Raw genomic sequence first — 17748 nt, 5'->3', positions numbered from 1 at the left:
AATAATGAGGGAGACAAGCCTCTAACTGGATGCTGATGGAGTCTTTTCTGTAGGTATACCCCAAAGTGGGCGCTGAACTTTAAGAGGTGTCGTTTTCAGGATTCTTAGAAGCCACTTGTAGTTTTGATGTATGAGCAACTGGCAATCATCAGACACATGTCGACTAAATGCAGAAGCTCACATTGTTTAAATAAAGTCTTCATTCTTTAATCAGTGCCATCGTTAAGGAGCAGTTGCATATGTGCTTTCTTTCTAGTCAAACAAAAACAATCAGCTCCTCATCCCCTGGTGAAATTATACTTTATTTGAACATAGGTTGAGCATGTTGCTGCTGGGGAAGGGAGGAAGACTGTGTTGAGTTTGCTAAACATTTCCAGCTCCATTTGTTGACAGAACCTTGAGGTATTTGGAAGCTGTGTGTCTGCTGCCTACAATGATAGTTGTTCTACTGGAAATTTAATTGTGAGTGGGTTATGACTCTGAACTCTTTAAAATTTGTTCCAAGTGACCTTTTCTCCAATAGGATCCAAACTTGGCCCAGGGCTTTGAAGATATCCCTTCTTCCCATCCAGTCAGGAAAAGTAGGAGCCAGAGGAGAGTGACACATATACCTAAAGTGAGGAGACAGTTTGTCAAAGAGATTAGCACCCTATCTCAGAGAAGTCTATCTCTAAATTGTGTAAATTTGGTTGGCAAGGGATTATTTTGTGATCCTGGTGTGCTTCCTGCTTCTGTTTAGTCTGAAAAGCTTCCTAAAACATTTTCCAAAATCCACTCGTGATTTTCTAATCCTTCCTAATACATGGACTGCTTAAAATGCAACACTTCCTTTTTTTGTCCCCTTAACCCAAGCTTTGAAAATGCAAAGAAATGTGTGAGCTTAAGCACCGACTTGGGGGAAATGAGGAGGCTGGTGGAAGCACAGTGGAGTGGTCGTCCTGTCATCCACAGACGTTACAGAAAATTTTAATCAGTCTGTGTTCAGTGACTTCAAAAAAAAAAAAGCAATGGCTTTGTCTTATTGACCCTGTTTATGTTGGAGTGGGGGAAAAGAAATGTATTGCACTCCCTCTGCTGGCTCTGAAACTGCAACAGCTTACTAACCAGACCTATTTTTAGATGTATTTCCCCATTAAAAAAAAAAAAAAAAAATCTGCGTGGAAAAAGGAAACAATAACTGGGAAAGCTGTTAATTTTATTGTTCATTTTAAATGTCAGGAAAAACAGAACATCAGCCTGATGCAATTGGTAGGACAAGCAAGAAAGCCAGAGATTTCAAGGTTTTCAGCACTGTGCTAAGAAAATGACTCGCTGCTCCCAGACTTTCAAAATGACTCAGTCTCTTTCAGACACTGAAATTGGCTTTTCCCAGAGCTTAATGAACAAACTAATTCATTAGTATGTTCAGTGTGTTCAAAGGCCAGAGAAAGGAGTGACAGGATGAAGAGAGGGTGTCGCACCCCTGGTGTCAGAGAAGAAAGCTGAAAGATCATCACTCTAAAACTTTCCCCCTCAGGGGAGGTCACCTTCGTGCTTGGTACCTACAAGTCTAAAAGAGAATCACAGGGCCTCCCTGGTGGCGCAAGGGGTTGAGACACAACCTATGAAGCTCTGCAGCATGAGTTCAATTCCCAGCTGGGGAGCTACCCACATGACGTGGCAGACCTCTCCTGACTCACCTGCTGCTCGCCTCGGCAGTGTATTTCAGTTAGTCTGTCCGTTCTGTTCCCCACTCTGTCTCTGGTGAATTCTCTTACCCCCCACGCCTCTGGCCTGTACCCCAGCTCTTGTATGCATAAATGGATGAAACTTTAAAAAAAAAAAAAAAGCAATAAAAGAGAATCACAGCACATGGAATCTGACAGCCAAGAGGACTCAAGAAGCAAAGGTTCTGTTCATGACTGAGAAGCAGCACCTAGGAGGAGAGCAAAGTGCTCTAGATATTCAGGGATCCTGAGGACCCCAGGCCCTGTTTCACTCTTTTCAGTCAGCTCATTGAGGCTTTTCCTGCAAAACTCATCTTCTGCCTGGGTTTCATTTGCTCTTTTCCAATTTCCATTCTTGCTTGCTTTCTTCCCCAGGCGTCTGGATGCCAACCACATCAGCTACGTACCCCCTGACTGTCTCAGCGGCCTGCATTCCCTGCGGCATTTGTGGCTGGATGACAATGCTTTAACAGAAATCCCTGTCCAGGCTTTCAGAAGTTTATCAGCATTGCAGGCCATGACCTTGGCCCTGAACAAAATCCACCACATACCAGACTATGCCTTTGGAAACCTCTCCAGCTTGGTGGTTCTGTAAGTTTTATCGATTTTTTTTTCTCTGTCTCTTTTAACAGTTTCTAACCTCACTGTAAGACCTTGGTCTTAAAGGACTGGCCCTTCAAACCTTGAATAAGAAAATTTTGGGGAGGAAACCTCCTTGAAGCCCTCCCCAAAATGACTCATAAATGTTCTAATTGTATAAAAGAATTAAACAACATTTATCAAGCACCTGCTGAGTGCCAAGCATTGCTGGGCATTCAAAGATAATAAAATACGCCCTCTGTCTTAGAGGAGCTCATTGTTCACCATGCAAGTGATCACCCAAATGTACAATGAACACAGTGACCCAAGTTAATAAAAATACCACATTTCTAATCATTCATAAATCAGGTCAAATTGAAATATGCCCTCTTATTATTTAACAAGTACATCTTGAACCCCTGCCAAGGTAAGAGAAGCCAAAGTGAACACTTGATGGGAGCTAAGTATTTATATGGCTTTTTCCCCAAATAGGTCTAGATTTCATTATATTAGCAAGTCAACGTGATTCTCAAGAATCAAGTCAACGTGATTATTTAAGAATTAATCAGTCTTAGGCCTCCCTGGTGGCACAAGGGGTTAAAACACAACCTATGGAGCTATCCACAGCCACTACAGCATGAGTTCCATCCCCAGCCAGGGAGCTACCCACATGGCGCAGCAGACCTCTCCTATCTTGCCCGCTGCTCCCCTCAGCAATGCGTTTCAGTCAGTCCACCTGTTCTGTTCCCCGCTCTTTCTCTGGTGAATCCTCTTACCTCCACGCCTCTGGCCTGTACCCCAGTTCTTATGTGCATAAATGAATATTTAAAAACAAAAAAAGAAATAATTAGTCTTCTTGAAGAGTGCAACAATATACCCCACACGTAAGTCATCAATGGTGAACAGGAAAATAGCAGTGCTCTAAAGGCTAAAAGATCAATTTGGGTAGAAACAATGAGAGAAACTTCTTTAGTGTTATTCCCTTTCACCCCTCAACCCAGTGCTGCATTTTACGATTCCACCCAATGTCTTTAGATGGCAGACTATATGTGTCTGTATCTTGCATTGTACTATATCTTCCTCTAGGGCTGGTCAGCATCTTACCCACCTTTTTAGGTTCCCCACATCTCTTTTCCCCATGTGTTGCATGTACAAGATGCTCAGTAAATCTCACATTGAAACTAATAAAACGTGTATTGGAATAAAAACTTTAGTCTGGAAGGGTAAGATATTTTTGGTGCTATTCACAAATTTGTATCCTGAATTTCACATACAAAGATGCTGCTGCAGACCCACCAGAGGCTGGGTGGGTGTTTTACTTCTCTCCTCCATAAGAGGGAATGGAATTACAGAGCTCTACCTCATCTTTTCACCCTTGTCCTCATGTCCATTTTCCCAAAATCCCTTTGGGATTTGGCCCAGTTTTTAGTTCTGCACACAGCTGTCCTCAGTGGCCCTGACCTCACTGACTTATCATTGAGCCAAAGATGATAATTATATACACAATGCTGTGTTGAGATAGTTGATTTCCTTGGTAGTTGAAAAATCTGATCACCACTCTGTGGCTGAAATGTAATTTCCCGTTAATCTGGGCACACACCCTGGGAATGTAGTCATTGGAAACCATCGGCTTCCATAGAAAATGTTTGTACCGTCCTTCCATCTTCCATTGGTCAATAATGGTCAGTATCTCTCTTGAACATCCTGCATCCCACAGCCATGCCGAACAACCTGAATTTACTTTTGTCAGTCATGTTGCTCATATTATTATACTCTCTGACATCTCAACCCAAATGGTAAAACTATGAGCACTTATTAAAGTCTATGGTATAGAATCACCTGTGGTAAGAATGAAGCTAGCCTTAAAAAAAAAAAATATTAAGCAAAGAATTTCTTATATACAATTAGTAGGTTCTTTAGTATAAGTTTCTCTGGCCTTAAGCAATCAAAATGTCATGCCTGGCCTCCCTGGTGGCGCAAGGGGTTAAGCACTGCACTATGAAGGAATCCACAGCCTCTGCAGCACGAGTTCGATCCCCGGCCAGCCAGGGAGAAACCACATGGTACAGCAGACCTCTCCTGTCTCGCCCACTGCTCCTTTCAGCAGTGGATTTCAGTCATTCTGCCTGTCCTGTTCCCCATTCTGTCTCTGGTGAATCCTCATCCCCCACATCTCTGGCCTGTACCCCAGCTCTTGTATGCATAAATAAATAAATCTTTTTTTTAAAAAAGTAATGCCTAAGTTTCTATGTGTGGGTGCCTTCATCGCTGTGTCTGTACCATTCTCCTGCAGGCATCTCCATAACAATAGAATCCACTCCCTGGGAAAGAAAAGCTTTGATGGACTCCACAGCCTAGAGACTTTGTGAGTTGACCTTTTATTTGTTTCCCTTTTTTCAGTGTTTTCATGAGTATTCTGAAGGAATCAAAATAGCCTTAATGTCAGACTTGTTGTTTGGTTTGGTTAATCGTCTGAGCTTAAAACAGGTACTTACAGTCGCTTTATCTTATACACACACACACCATAGCTAAACAATAAAAATGAGATTTTGTTTTAATCTAACAAGTGATAAATTAGTATAATTATAAACTAAATGAGATGTTTGCTATTGAGCAGTGACTGTTTGGTTAAGAATGTGTATTTGTCAAAGATCAACCCTATATTGTCCCTCAGGCTCACTATTCATGAGTCTGGTCCTCCCCACTAAATGAGAGGATAGAGAGCAGGCAAATACCCAAGGATCAAATCTGAGATGAACAGCCATCTCATTAGCAAACAGCAAAGGTTCATGAAAGCAATTCAAACAACTAAGACATGTAATAGCTACCATTTATTAAATATATCTATTGTCAAATATTGCACTGAGCATTTGGTATACATGGTTTCAATTTACCTTTACAAACTCTGTGTGAGAGCAGCTCTTCCATTTTAGGCTCTGATGAAGTTATTTTACCAACATGATATATCTATTCAGTACCATAACCAGAATTTGCTTCGTTTCTGTAATTTGACTTTGAAATCCATGCTTACCTATTACATACCACTTCCAAAGAATGGGTCAAAAGTTCAGCTCTGAATTGGGACCTATAATAAATATAGAGTCCAGTCAGCTGACCACAGCCTAGAGCCTCTCCCAGTCTCTGTACGAACGGTTCTCGTAGGCCACACCAAGGTTCAGCCTTTTCCCAGGGAGGAGCTGCATGTCATTGTCCTGTGAAGTGAGAGAAGTATTATGAGACCAGGGCTCAGGCAGTGAGTCATGGTCCCATGTGTGCTGGAAGAGGAGGGTGGCTCCAACTGACCCCTCCCCCCAACCACTACCAACACCACTCCCTTGTTTTTGATACTCAAGTGCAGTAAGCCAAAGTACCAGCTGAATTCACCAGCTGGCTCTACCCTGACTGCAGAAGGGATAACCAAGGATCACCTCCCCTATGGCCCTGGCGTCCATTATTCCTGTGCACACAAAACTTAGTAATTTGTGGTCAACTTAGCCTCCAACTAGGTCTGGGTCCACTAATTTCCTGGTGGACCATCTGTTGGTGGTCTTCCTGAGATTGATGAGCACTGACAGCTCTCCTTCTAGGGTTACTTGAAGTCACTGTGCGTTTCCTCTTAGAAGGAAAGAATCATCCGTATAAGGAGATGCTACAGATGAACTTGTGCAGACAAGACTATAGTTCCTGTCAGCTGCTAGGGAAAATTAGAACTTCTCCCTTATCTGCACAGGACTGGACTGGGGATCTTAGCAATGGAAAGCACCTTCCAGTCCTTTTCAACACAACAGGAACAAAAAATAAGATGGGCTTTGATAAGTATTTCCATAAATAGTCTTTCTTCCCCCCACTGCCTATGTTTGGGGTAAGGACACAGGATTGCACATAAATACCATAGAGTCAAACATTTCAGGACAAATTCATGTGAGTCTCTTTGCCCCTCGCCTCCCCTCACCTTGCCCAGGGCTACAGAGGATCAGTAAATTGGTTGTTCCCAACCTCTTCCTTTTCCCTCGCTAGAAATCCAAGTAATTTATAAGGGCCCAATCCTCGTTTAATCAAAACAGAGCATCTGGAGAGATTTACAAACAGGAAGAAAATTTATGTCACAAAAGACATGAGTTTCCTGCCTGCAGTATAGCTTAAGGATGGTTTGTGCCAGACAAGTAGGAATCTTGATTCATGTCTAACTCAGTCAAATTATCTCTCTCTTAAAATTAAATAGCAATTCTCTCCACAGAGGAAGATCTAACCACATCTGATTGCCTGACCAAAAGGCTTTTCTGTGTCATCTGGGAAATCTGCCATTCCCAGAGACCAGGAGGCAATTACTTTTTCATATGAAGATGTAGATATAAGGTGGAGTAAGTCTATAAAGCGCACTTGTGAGGAATGGAATGAAAAGCCATTTATGTCATAGCAGATAGAGAAATTAATGGTTTGAGGTCGTTTGGCCATTCAATCTCTCTGTGTGAAGGCTAATACAGAGCTTTGCCTCACAGACCAAGGAAAACATACAGCAGATCTGAATCATTATTTGTGACCCTGAGGAAATTCTAGACCTGATGCCCTTCCTGAGAGTACCCTGCACCACATAAACCTCTCTGAAGCAGGTTGTCATCCAGGAGCTCAGGCTGGGAGTGACTAGGGCACTGTACAGGCGTCAGGGACAAAGCATCTCTTCATGATGCTGAAAAACAAGGAGAAATGTCATCGGGTAAAAGAGGAAACAAGAAAAGGGGTGGGGCTCAGGAGCCCCAGGGAGTGCACATTTGAGCTGGCGACTTAGTGGGACAAGTTTGGGTGAAGGACCAGCTGGGCAAGCAGTCAGCTCCTGGCTGGGTCCCTCCTAATAGGGCATTAATGGTGCTGCTGGTCCCTGTCCTTTTCTAAATGTCCCCGAAGATATTGAACCTGACTCTGAAATTTATGGTATGTAGTAGTCTCAGGACCATTTTTAATGCAGATGCTTGTGGGATGATGGTGGTTAGCAAGCTAAGAAAATCTCTTTCCATAAAGAGAAAGAATGAGCATTTCCATCAGTGTCACTGGTCCATTGGAATAGGATGTTAACTTTCCTTGTAACAAATGGGAATTTTTACTCAAAACTGAAACTAGTCCTTACTTTTTTCCAGAGATTTAAATTACAATAACCTTGATGAGTTCCCTACTGCAATCAGGACACTCTCTAACCTGAAAGAACTGTAAGTATTCAGGACAAATTTAATGACAGATTCTATTCTTTGTGACTTTATTTTAAAATATGTGTGGGGCCTCCCCTGGTGGCGCAGGCGGTTGAGCGCAGCGCTGTGAAGCTGTCCGTAGCCTCTGCAGTGCTGGTTCAATCCCGGCCAGCGAGGGTCCCACATGGCGCGGCAGACCTCTCCTGTCCTGCTTGCTGCTCCCCTCAGCTGTGTATTTTGGTTGTCTGTCTGTTCTGTTCCCCACTCTGTCCCTGGTGAATCCTCTCACCCTCCTGTGCATCTGGCCTGTACCCCAGTTCTTGTGTAAATAAATAAATAAAATCTTTGAATAAAATTTTTTTAAATTAAAAATTAAAAAAAATAAAATATGTGGGGGGGGGCCTCCCTAGTGGCACAGGAGTTAACATCTCAGCACTATCAAGCTATCACCAGCTACTGCAGCATGAGTTCCCTCCCCAGCCAGGGAGCTACCCATATGGCACAGCAGACCTCTCCTGTCTCGCCTCTGCTCCCCTCAGCAGTGTACTTCAGTGGTTTGGCCTCTTCTGCTCCTCACTCTGTTTATGGTGAATCCTCTCACCCCCCACACCTCTGGCCTACACTCTAGCTCTTGTATGCATAAATAAAAAAAATAAATCTTTTTTAAAATATATGAAATAGGGCCTCCCTGGTGGCGCAGCGGTTGAGCGCTGTGTTGCGAAGCTGCCCGCGGCCTCTACGGCGCCGGTTCGATCCCCAGCTGCTCCCCGGCCACCGGAGGAGGGTCCCACATGGTGCGCAGACCTCTCCTGCCGCCCGCTGTTCCCCTCAGCAGTGTACTTCGGTCCTTCTGCCTGCTCTGCTCCCCGCTCTGGCTCTGGTGAATTCTCTCACCCTCCCGCGCTTCTGACTGTACCCAGTGCTTGTATAAACAAAACAAACAAACAAATAAATAAATAAATAAACATGCCTCTATAAATAAATAAATAAATAAATAAATTAAAAATAAAATAAAAAAATAAAAAATAAAAAAATAAAAATATATGAAATAGGGCCTCCCCGGTGGCGCAGCGGTTGAGCGCTGGGTTGCGAAGCTGCCCGCAGCCTCTGCAGCGCCAGTTCGATCCCCGGCTGCTCCCCGGCCACCGGAGGAGGGTCCCGCATGGCGCACAGACCTCTCCTGCTGCCCGCTGCTCCCCTCAGCAGTGTACTTCAGTCCTTCTGCCTGCTCTGCTCCCCGCTCTGGCTCTGGTGGATTCTCTCACCCTCCCGCGCTTCTGACTGTACCCAGTGCTTGTATAAATAAATAAAAATAAATCTTTAAAAAAAAATATATATGAAATAAAATATGTGTGATTGTTGCTCATAATGACTTGCTAGAAAATTTACAAAGTTCACTAAGGATGTTCATTCTAAAGTTCATTCTAGATAATGGCTAAATACACTTCAAGTATATTTTGCTGGATTCTGTCATCAGCAAAAATCAGATAATTTTTTTAGTTTATAATGGATTTCTGTAATGTATTTTTTTAATTTTTTCAGCTTTAAAGGAACAATAAAACTACCATCTATCTTTGTAATTAATATTAATTGTTAATGGTTAAATCTAAAAATGTCATGTAATTTTTTTCATTTGTATTAATAATTGAATATTTTTGACTATCCAAGTTTTTTCCTAGGGTATGTGTAACATCATTTGCAAATTATAATTTTTCCCTCCATATACACATTTACTCCTTCTTGTGTGTATCTGTACATATGAGTGTTTGTACTTTATGTCTCGTGTGTATCTGTACATACGGGTATTTATAATTTATATTCTCAATGGAGGTGAGAAAGTATATGCCTACAATCTAGACTATCCCTCAAAGCATTCTATAATGCCTTGTGAATTTTTTAAAAACACATAAATATAATTGGGAAGAATTACACTTTTAATTTTAATACTGGGAATTGCCTTCATCAATTTATATTCCCACCACAGGGGTAAGAATACCTGTTCCTTTATCCTCACTAACACTCAAGTAGATGTTTGAGGAGCAAAACTCATTTAAAGTCACATATATATTTTTCAGTATAAATTTATCTATATCCAATATGTATTCATAAATGGTCAATATATATTTTTAAAATACACATATTTCTCTAAGCCATACTCTTTTCCTGAGCTATATTCTCCTGTCATTTGTATACTTTATAGATTTATAGCCGAACTGTAATGAAATTCAGTTGTTTGTTGAGAATTTCTAAGTACAAACTTTCCTAGATTGTCGAAGTCTTCTAGAACTGAATGAGTACTATGTGCCTAACAAAAACATGATTTTACTAAAGTAAAACTAACGTTCAGCTAGTAGGTTGCATCTATTGTTTTGTATATATTATAATTTCATTAACTTTTCTTTGTACCCAAAAGATGATTAACCTATGTAAAGAATGTTAGAAAGGAAAATAAACACCATGCTTTATTCTCCTGGCAGGTGGAAGTAAGACATACAACTATAGGAGGTGAACAGCAACGGCAGTTCATAAGAAATAGCCTTGAGGCGATTGGTTCTGCCTCAGGAGACCCCACCTGTCTTAACTCATCATTGTGTGTGGTCAGGTGCCCTTCACTTCAAGCAGCTACAGGCCCACATAGGATCCAAAGATCCTGATTTGCCCCTCTCCCATTCCTACCACGTTAGCACCAACAGATGAGTCAGTTCCTTATTACAGACTCATTGAGCTGGGACAGCTTCCATCAACTCGGGAAATTTTGTTCCCATAAGGAGATTATTTAATTCTGCTTCATTGCAGTTTAAGTCAATTTCTCTTCTCTGAGCTTCACGGGGGTCAGGAGGAATGATTATAATTTCTCCCCAAAAGAGTCCCTGCTGTCTCATATTGTTAGGTGATGGTGCTAGATATTAAAAGAGGAATTTCTGCTTATACCATTAGATTGTAAGTTTCCATAAAACACAACGATTATTTTCAGATCCCGTACTCCTCTTTCAAGATAGCAGGTTGTGATTTTTTTTTTCTCCTAGAAATAAGTGAGGACATGTTAGTCCCAGTATGCATAGGGAAATTAAACCTTGTCCTTTAGTTACCAAAGGTGCTGGTTATTGCCTGTGGGGGTAGGAGAGAAGGCTACTAGATAATTTTTCTGCACACATTATTTTCTGTAAATTATGTTTCTCTCTTTCTAGAGGATTTCACAGCAACAATATTAAGTCAATACCTGAAAAAGCATTTGTAGGCAATCCTTCTCTTATTACAATGTAAGTGGCTATATTCTATTATTTTTTATTATTTTTTTCTATCCTGACTTGTACCATGTATTGTACTTTTAAAAATGAATGTTCTAAATTTCCCTGAATTTTGTCTCAGTCACTGTAAGAAGTTTCACAAGGAAATATATAGGAGATGTTTTACTAGGTATTAACCTAATGCGGTTATAACAGAAAAGGTTCTTTCTCTTAGGATTATACTTGATATCTTCAGAAGCCTTGCCTCACTTCACAATGATCTTTTTGAGGAACAAAACTGATTTTTAGGGTGTCAATATCTATGTCACATAGTCACTCAGTCATTGATAACTTAAACTTAACTATACTAGAAGAATAGATTATTATAGTCAATGTTCTCACCCAAAAAAAAGAAAAGTAAATACATGAAGTAATGGATGTGTTAATTAACTAGATAGGGGAATACTTGCACAATGAATACGAGGTATATCAGTAGTATTTGTCTACAGTAGCATGTGTATCTTATAAATACTGTCAGTTATAGCTCAGTGATGCAGAAAGATACATACATACAAACACACAGGGGTCCTCTGCAGGAAGACTCCAGCCTGAAATAATGGTAAGAGGTAGGAGACAGGCTGAGTCTTCATAATCATCATTACTGAGCCGAAGTATTGAGTCACACTTACACAAACTAGGATATAACTCTGGAAAGGTCCATCAGTTTTTTATATGCCATAAAAACCCAAAATAGATTTAAACTAAAGTATAACGAATTTCATGTTTCACATTTTGCACAGACAGGAGATCAGTCCCATATAGATATATAGGAAGATGAAAATATGTAAACATTAGGTCAACTCTTAATTTCAAGCTACTGTTAGGTGGGAAGCATAGTATTGGTCTGAGATCATGGGTAAAGTGTCTCAAATATGGAAGAAAGAAGGGCAACTGGGGCCTCCCTGGTGGCACAAGTGGTTAAGTCTCAGCACTATGAAGCCGTCTGCAGCACGAGTTCAATCCGTGGCCAGGGAGGTGACACACATGGCGCAGCGTACCTCTCCTCTCTTGCCCACTGCTCCCCTCAGCAGTATATTTTAGTCCATCTGCCTGTTCTGCTCCCCACTCTGTCTCTGGTGGATCCTCAGACCTCTCTGCGCCCCTGGCCCGCACCCCAGCTCTTGTATGCATAAATAAATAAATCTTAAAAAAAAATGACAATTATTCAGCATGACTCTAGAGGCACTTCTTGTGTCCTGTGTCAATTTGACTTAGAAGCTTTCTGGAACCTTGTAGCTTTTGTCACAAATGAGTTGGAGTCCTGACAACTGAAAAAGAAAAACCATTCATCATTTCTGAAAAGTTCTGACAATATGTTGGCAAACTTAGGATTTTAAAGTTTATTGCCAATAAATATTAGTCCTCATTAGAGAGTATTTACACATTAAAAGATTGGCAAATTGCTTTGCATTTGCTCTTTCTCCTTGCAGTCACTGGACTGGTTTTCTTAATTGCTCTTTTGATATGCTAATAACTCTGAGGGAGGAATAACAGCTCCAAAAATTTACTAGCTCGTCAATCCAGTATTTGCTGGTGTTGTCCATTTTCTCCATGAAACTGACTTGCTTCTGCCTCTGTTCTGTCTTGTCACTGCCACCCCCATCCATGGTTCCTGATTCCCAGTTTCTGTGTTTCCTATGTTCCATTGACTACAGAGTCCTCATTTTAATTCTTTAGTCTCCACCCTAAAATTTCTTTTCATCCCCACTGTCACCAGCCCCCTGTCACCAGCCCTCTGCTAGCAGTAACCTCTAGATTTTCACCAATCGCTCCTCTCCTTGCCTCACCACTAGCCCAGTCATCACCTGCAGCACAGAATGAATGTTGTCACTCTCTTGCTGTGAAACAAAGATTCCAAATTATCTGTTAAATCTATTAAATGGTGTATCCTTACTGAAGTCATTTTTTTAAGATGTATTTATTTATGCATACAAGAACTGGGGTAGAGGCCAGAGGTGTGTGAGGGGGGTGAGAGAATTCACTAGAGACAGAGTGGGGAGCAGAACAGGCAGACTGAAATACACTGCTGAGGAGTGCAGCAAGCTAGACAGGAGAGGTCTGCTATGCCATATAGGCAGCTCCCTCATTCTGTAGAGGGTGTGGATTTCTTTACAGTGCTGTGCTTAACCCCTTGCGCCACCAGGGAGGCCCCTTACTGAAGTCATTTTGATGAGGTTTTGGGTTCAATGAGCTGGGTCCTTGGGTTACCTTTGAGAAAAGTTTCAGCAGAGTTCCCCTTTCAAGTTTTGCCAATCAATGAATAGAGACAGAGGAAGAAAAACAGGTGAATGACCTGACTGACTGAACTGACTCCTTAGTAACCATCACTCATATCTGCCTTGCTGTAAGATTTTCTTGGATTTCTATAGTGTGGATTTCTTCGTGAAAATTCATAATGTATATATGTTTCACCTAAAACCAAGTAGTAGTGAGTGTTATATAAGATAGTATAAGCAAAATTATATAAATACATTTGATGCATTTGTTGAAATTGTTAACAGGCATTCTTTTGTCATTCTAGTTTTATACTAAGACATTTGAGTTTGGATTTTTTTTTCAGACATTTCTATGACAATCCCATCCAGCTTGTTGGAAAATCTGCTTTTCAACATTTACCTGAATTAAGAACACTGTAAGTTCTTATGTTCCTTATAAGAACTCTCTTTCTTACAGGGTTGTCATAAAGAACAAATGACTATTTTTAAATTGAAATGCTTTGGAAATGGCCATAAAGGTTACCCCTTTCTAGAATCTTCTTCCAATAATATTAATGTTCTCTTCTTTCTAGAACTTTGAATGGTGCCTCGCAAATAACTGAATTTCCTGATTTAACTGGAACTGCAAGCCTGGAGAGTCTGTAAGTACTGGAGTAGGCTCAGGACTTTGCCCAAAACATGTACTTCCCTGAGAGCCTGACTACTTATTGCGCTTGAATCAAAATATGTCAGTGTGATGCCTGAATAAAGAATTATGTTTGGTTTGTGTTTCAACAGGACTTTAACTGGAGCACAGATCTCATCTCTTCCTCAAACCGTCTGTGATCAGTTACCTAATCTTCAAGTGCTGTGCGTATCAGTGAGGCAATAATGTTGTGTAAACTGGCAGCTTCCATAAAGGGGTGAAATGGCAGACATTATTTCAATAATCCTTTAAACAAGGAGAAAGTGCTTTGCTTGCAGATCACCAGGAGGTCAGGCCTCCTTTGCCGATGATGGAAGTGCACCCTTTGATTTCAGGTCCCAAATATCCTCCCAGTAGAGATATAGTTGGTTCCTGTTTCCTTTTAGAAATCATTTCATTCCCCTGCGAAGACTTTGTAGGGCACATAAAAAATAACATAATAGATCAAAAACTAAAATGGATGCCAAAATAAAAAAAACTAAGTGGGGGCCTCCCTGATGGTGCAGGGGTTAAAGACAGTGCTATCAAGCTACTGCCAGCTACTACAGCACAAGTTCAGTCCCCCACAGGCCAGGAGCAACCCACATAGCACAGCAGACCTCTCCTGACTTACCCTCTGCTCCCCTCAGCAGTGCATTTCAGTCAATCTGCCTGCTCTGCTCCCCTCTCTGTCTCTGGTGAATCCCCTCACCCCCACTCCCAATCCTTGCACCTCTGGCTTATACCCCAGTTCTTATATGCATAAATAAATAGATCTTTAAAAAAAAAAAAAAAAAAACTAGGTGTCAGCCTCAACCAAACCTTAATAAAGGCAAACAAACATTCTCCAGTGGAGCTGTGGGTCACATTCTAATATTTCCTATAACAGTGAAAGAGTTCACATGTGTTATTACTGTTGGCTTGTGGTTTTTTCCCTCTGTCCTTCCTATGCCTTATGAAAGGTAGTTTACAGGTATTTGAACAGCCTTATTTTGGCCTTCTATTTTCAGTCCTCTCCTTTAATTCCCACTCAGCCCTGTTATCATCCTCTTGAACATTGTTCGAACTAATGAAAGGCCTCAGTCTCTGGCCACAGTTCTGTTCTCACAGAGCAGATATCCTCGGCAGCTGAATGCCTCGAGTCCACCACAGGCTTTACCTAGCAGCAGAAGTACAGCAGTACGACAGATGTTAAGTAAAATAATAGAAGTATCTACCACAGTGATTCTGCCTTCCTCCCCCACCGGCCTGCTGTGTGACTTCAGACCTCAGCTGCTCAGTGATATTGGGGTACAATAATGCCACGACAGCCTTGGAGTACGTCATTCATGTATAAAGGAGGGGAATTCAAAGCCAATCCTACATCATCCTATAAAGTGTAGATACAGATGAGAAAACTAAGAATAAGAGCAGTTTAGTACACTTGTCATCACACAGTAAGAAAGTAGCAGAGACCAAATTCAGATACAGTTTCAGCTGAAAAAAGTGTATGTACAACACCAGGAGGTGGATGTCTTTAGAGTCACCTTGAAATTCTACCTATCTCACCAAAAATAGGTATAATTATCCTCATTTCTAGCGAAAACTGGCTTGGTAGTTACCTCATGATGACATAACTAGGGTTTCACATTCTGTAACTAATAAGTAAGGAATTAGTATTTAAATTGCATCTGCCAAAAAAAAAAAATAAAATAAATTGCATCTGCCTCCATGATGTCATACTCTAATTGGTTAACCACCTTGGTCTAGAACTGCATAAATGGAAGCTGATTAGTGAAGAGCCAGTACTCTACAGCCTATTTTTCTGGTCCAAAATCTAATCTCTCTATATGCCAGCTCCATCGCGTAAGCAAGAAATTTATCCTTTCCAGGCTCAGTTGCCCAATCATGAAACAGATGTAGCCACTTCCTTCAGATGATTATCATAAGGATTAAATTACTTACTACGTGTCAAACACAGACCAGCACCTGGAGCACTGTAAATTGTCAGACACTGTTACTTTTATCTACTTTTTTCTCACTTCTTTTACATCAGCATTCTTTCCTCAAGTTATTCTTTTCTCAAATTGAAACTTGAAAATCCTGAAAGAACACAAATATATCATCAGCAGTAGCTAGTCATTTTCAAAGCACTTCCACCTGTAATATTAGTTCTTCTTCACAATAATCCTGCAAGACCAACATTGCAGATACCTTCTCACTTAAGGAGAGACAGAGAAAGATATCAGTGTTCTGGCCAGCGTTAACAACCAAGTAGAATTAGTTGAAGGCTAAAAGGAGTCCTGACCTCAATTACGGTCTATTTTATGTTCTAGAACATATGTCTGAGTTTCCCCACTTTGAAAAGATATATTTTTATTTATTTATGCACACAAGAACTGTGGTGTAGGGCCTCCCCGGTGGCACAGCGGGTTGAGCACAGCGCTATGAAACTGCCCTCAGCATCTGCAGCACGGGTTCAATTCCCGGCCAGCCAGGAGATACACACATGGTGGGGCAAACCTCTCCTGTCTCGCCCTCTGCTCCCTCAGCAGTTTTCAGTCTGTCTGCCTGTTCAGTCCGTCTGTACCTCAGTTCTTGTATAAATAAATAAATCTTAAAAATAAGAACTGGGGTGTAGGCCAGAGGTGAGGGGAGTGAGAGGATTCACCAGAGTGGAGAGCAGAACAGGCAGATTGACTGAAATACATTGCTGAGGGTAGCAGCAGGAGAGACAGGAGAGTTCTGCTGTGGCATGTGGGGTTAACTCCCCAGCTGGGAATCGAACACTTGCCACAGTAGCTGGCCATAGCTTGATAGCACTGAGACTTTAACCCCTGCACCACCAGGGAGGCCCCAAGTTTCCCCATTTTGGCTGAATTATCCACCTAGCAGCTGGTACGAGAGGAATTTCACCGTATATGAGAAATTTGCCTCCAAGTTGTCTTATCTCCATTGGGATTACTTGATTGTGTGCAGCTTGCCTCATTCGCCAGCTGGTGATCTCAGGCAAGTGATTTCACAGTGTGTGGAGATAGTCACAGTGTCTCCTGCATAAGGTGCCACAGGATTAAAGGATATAATTCAGGATAAGCTGTGAACACAGCATCTATCTAGAAGGCTGATCATTGACAGCAATGAAAATCATTAGGTAGAATCTAAAAAGGAGGCAACACTGTTTTTCTGTAAAAGAAGATTTTATGGACTATCTACTAAGAAGCACACAGGAAGGATTGTCCCCTTGCAGTTTGGGAGAGGAGTGAACCAATTATCAGTTTTAATAGTATGTGTGTCTTTATTTTGTTCACTACTCTTCAAAAATGTATAGCATATTCTTAATGGGGTGAATTTTGTGTGTATAGGTGTGGGGTATGGTTTTGGCTTTTGTCTGTTTTTTATTTGGTTTGGTCTTTCAAACCTCTAGTATAAACTACAAATTTGTGTTTGCTGATAGGTTCATCTGAACTATTTATGTGTAGTAAATGAACTGTATTTCTATATAAATTTCTTTTATTCAATAAATGTAGGATTAGGTGATCAATTATAAGAATGAAACCATTTAAAAACCTCTTAGAAAACAGTATGGATTTTTCAGTTGCATTATGGTGATCTGGTTTTAAGAATGAGAATCAGGCATGAAAATGTGTTAGTTGATTAGCTGATAACTTTTAAAATATGAGACAAGATTTTTTTTTATATCCGTTACTTTATCTACCAGATTTCTTTTTTTAAACTTTCTGCAAATTACCATGGCTTGTTTTAGATTAGTTATATTATACTCTAAATATGTCCAGATGTTTTTGTCCTGTAATTTGTTGAGTTTTGGCTGAAGACTTTCTTAGATTTTTTTTCCCCCTTGTAGTGATTGATTTCAAAGTGAGTGCTATGTTTTGAATTGTTGTTGGTTTTTTTAGTTGATTAGAAAAGAACCAACAATGATTCTCTTAGCTGTAGAGATACAGCAGCTCTTACAGCAGAGGCACAATTATTTAATTTAATTTAATTTGTATTCATTTCAGTAAGATAATAGCTAGAACATTGTAGATCGTCACTAATAAAATATAAATAAATTCATTTGGTAAATTATTTAAATCAATTAAAGAGGTATAACAGTTACATCTCAGTAAACATTTGATT

The 17748-nt window shown here is 40.7% G+C and overlaps 1 protein-coding gene across 3 annotated transcripts in view; it reads left to right on the top strand.

Annotated features, from left to right (window-relative positions):
- The window catches only part of LGR5 (leucine rich repeat containing G protein-coupled receptor 5), a gene marked incomplete at both ends in the record, with an annotated part of 118979 nt that overhangs the window by 89815 nt on the left and 11416 nt on the right, over nt 1-17748 (top strand). The window contains 7 exons of one of the 3 annotated variants that reach the window (XM_084255012.1): nt 2082-2297; nt 4579-4650; nt 7418-7486; nt 10654-10725; nt 13313-13384; nt 13541-13609; nt 13746-13817. In XM_084255012.1, the coding sequence (XP_084111138.1) occupies nt 2082-2297; nt 4579-4650; nt 7418-7486; nt 10654-10725; nt 13313-13384; nt 13541-13609; nt 13746-13817 (642 nt within the window). The remainder of the gene's footprint in view (nt 1-2081; nt 2298-4578; nt 4651-7417; nt 7487-10653; nt 10726-13312; nt 13385-13540; nt 13610-13745; nt 13818-17748) is intronic. The other 2 variants (XM_084255014.1, XM_084255013.1) reach the window with 2 other exon arrangements.

The sequence above is a fragment of the Talpa europaea genome (assembly GCF_964194135.1).
Source record: "Talpa europaea genome assembly, chromosome: 15".
NCBI classification, from domain to species: Eukaryota; Metazoa; Chordata; class Mammalia; order Eulipotyphla; family Talpidae; genus Talpa; species Talpa europaea.
Note: the sequence above shows the minus strand (reverse complement) of the source record. Positions and strands in the feature narration are given on the sequence as shown.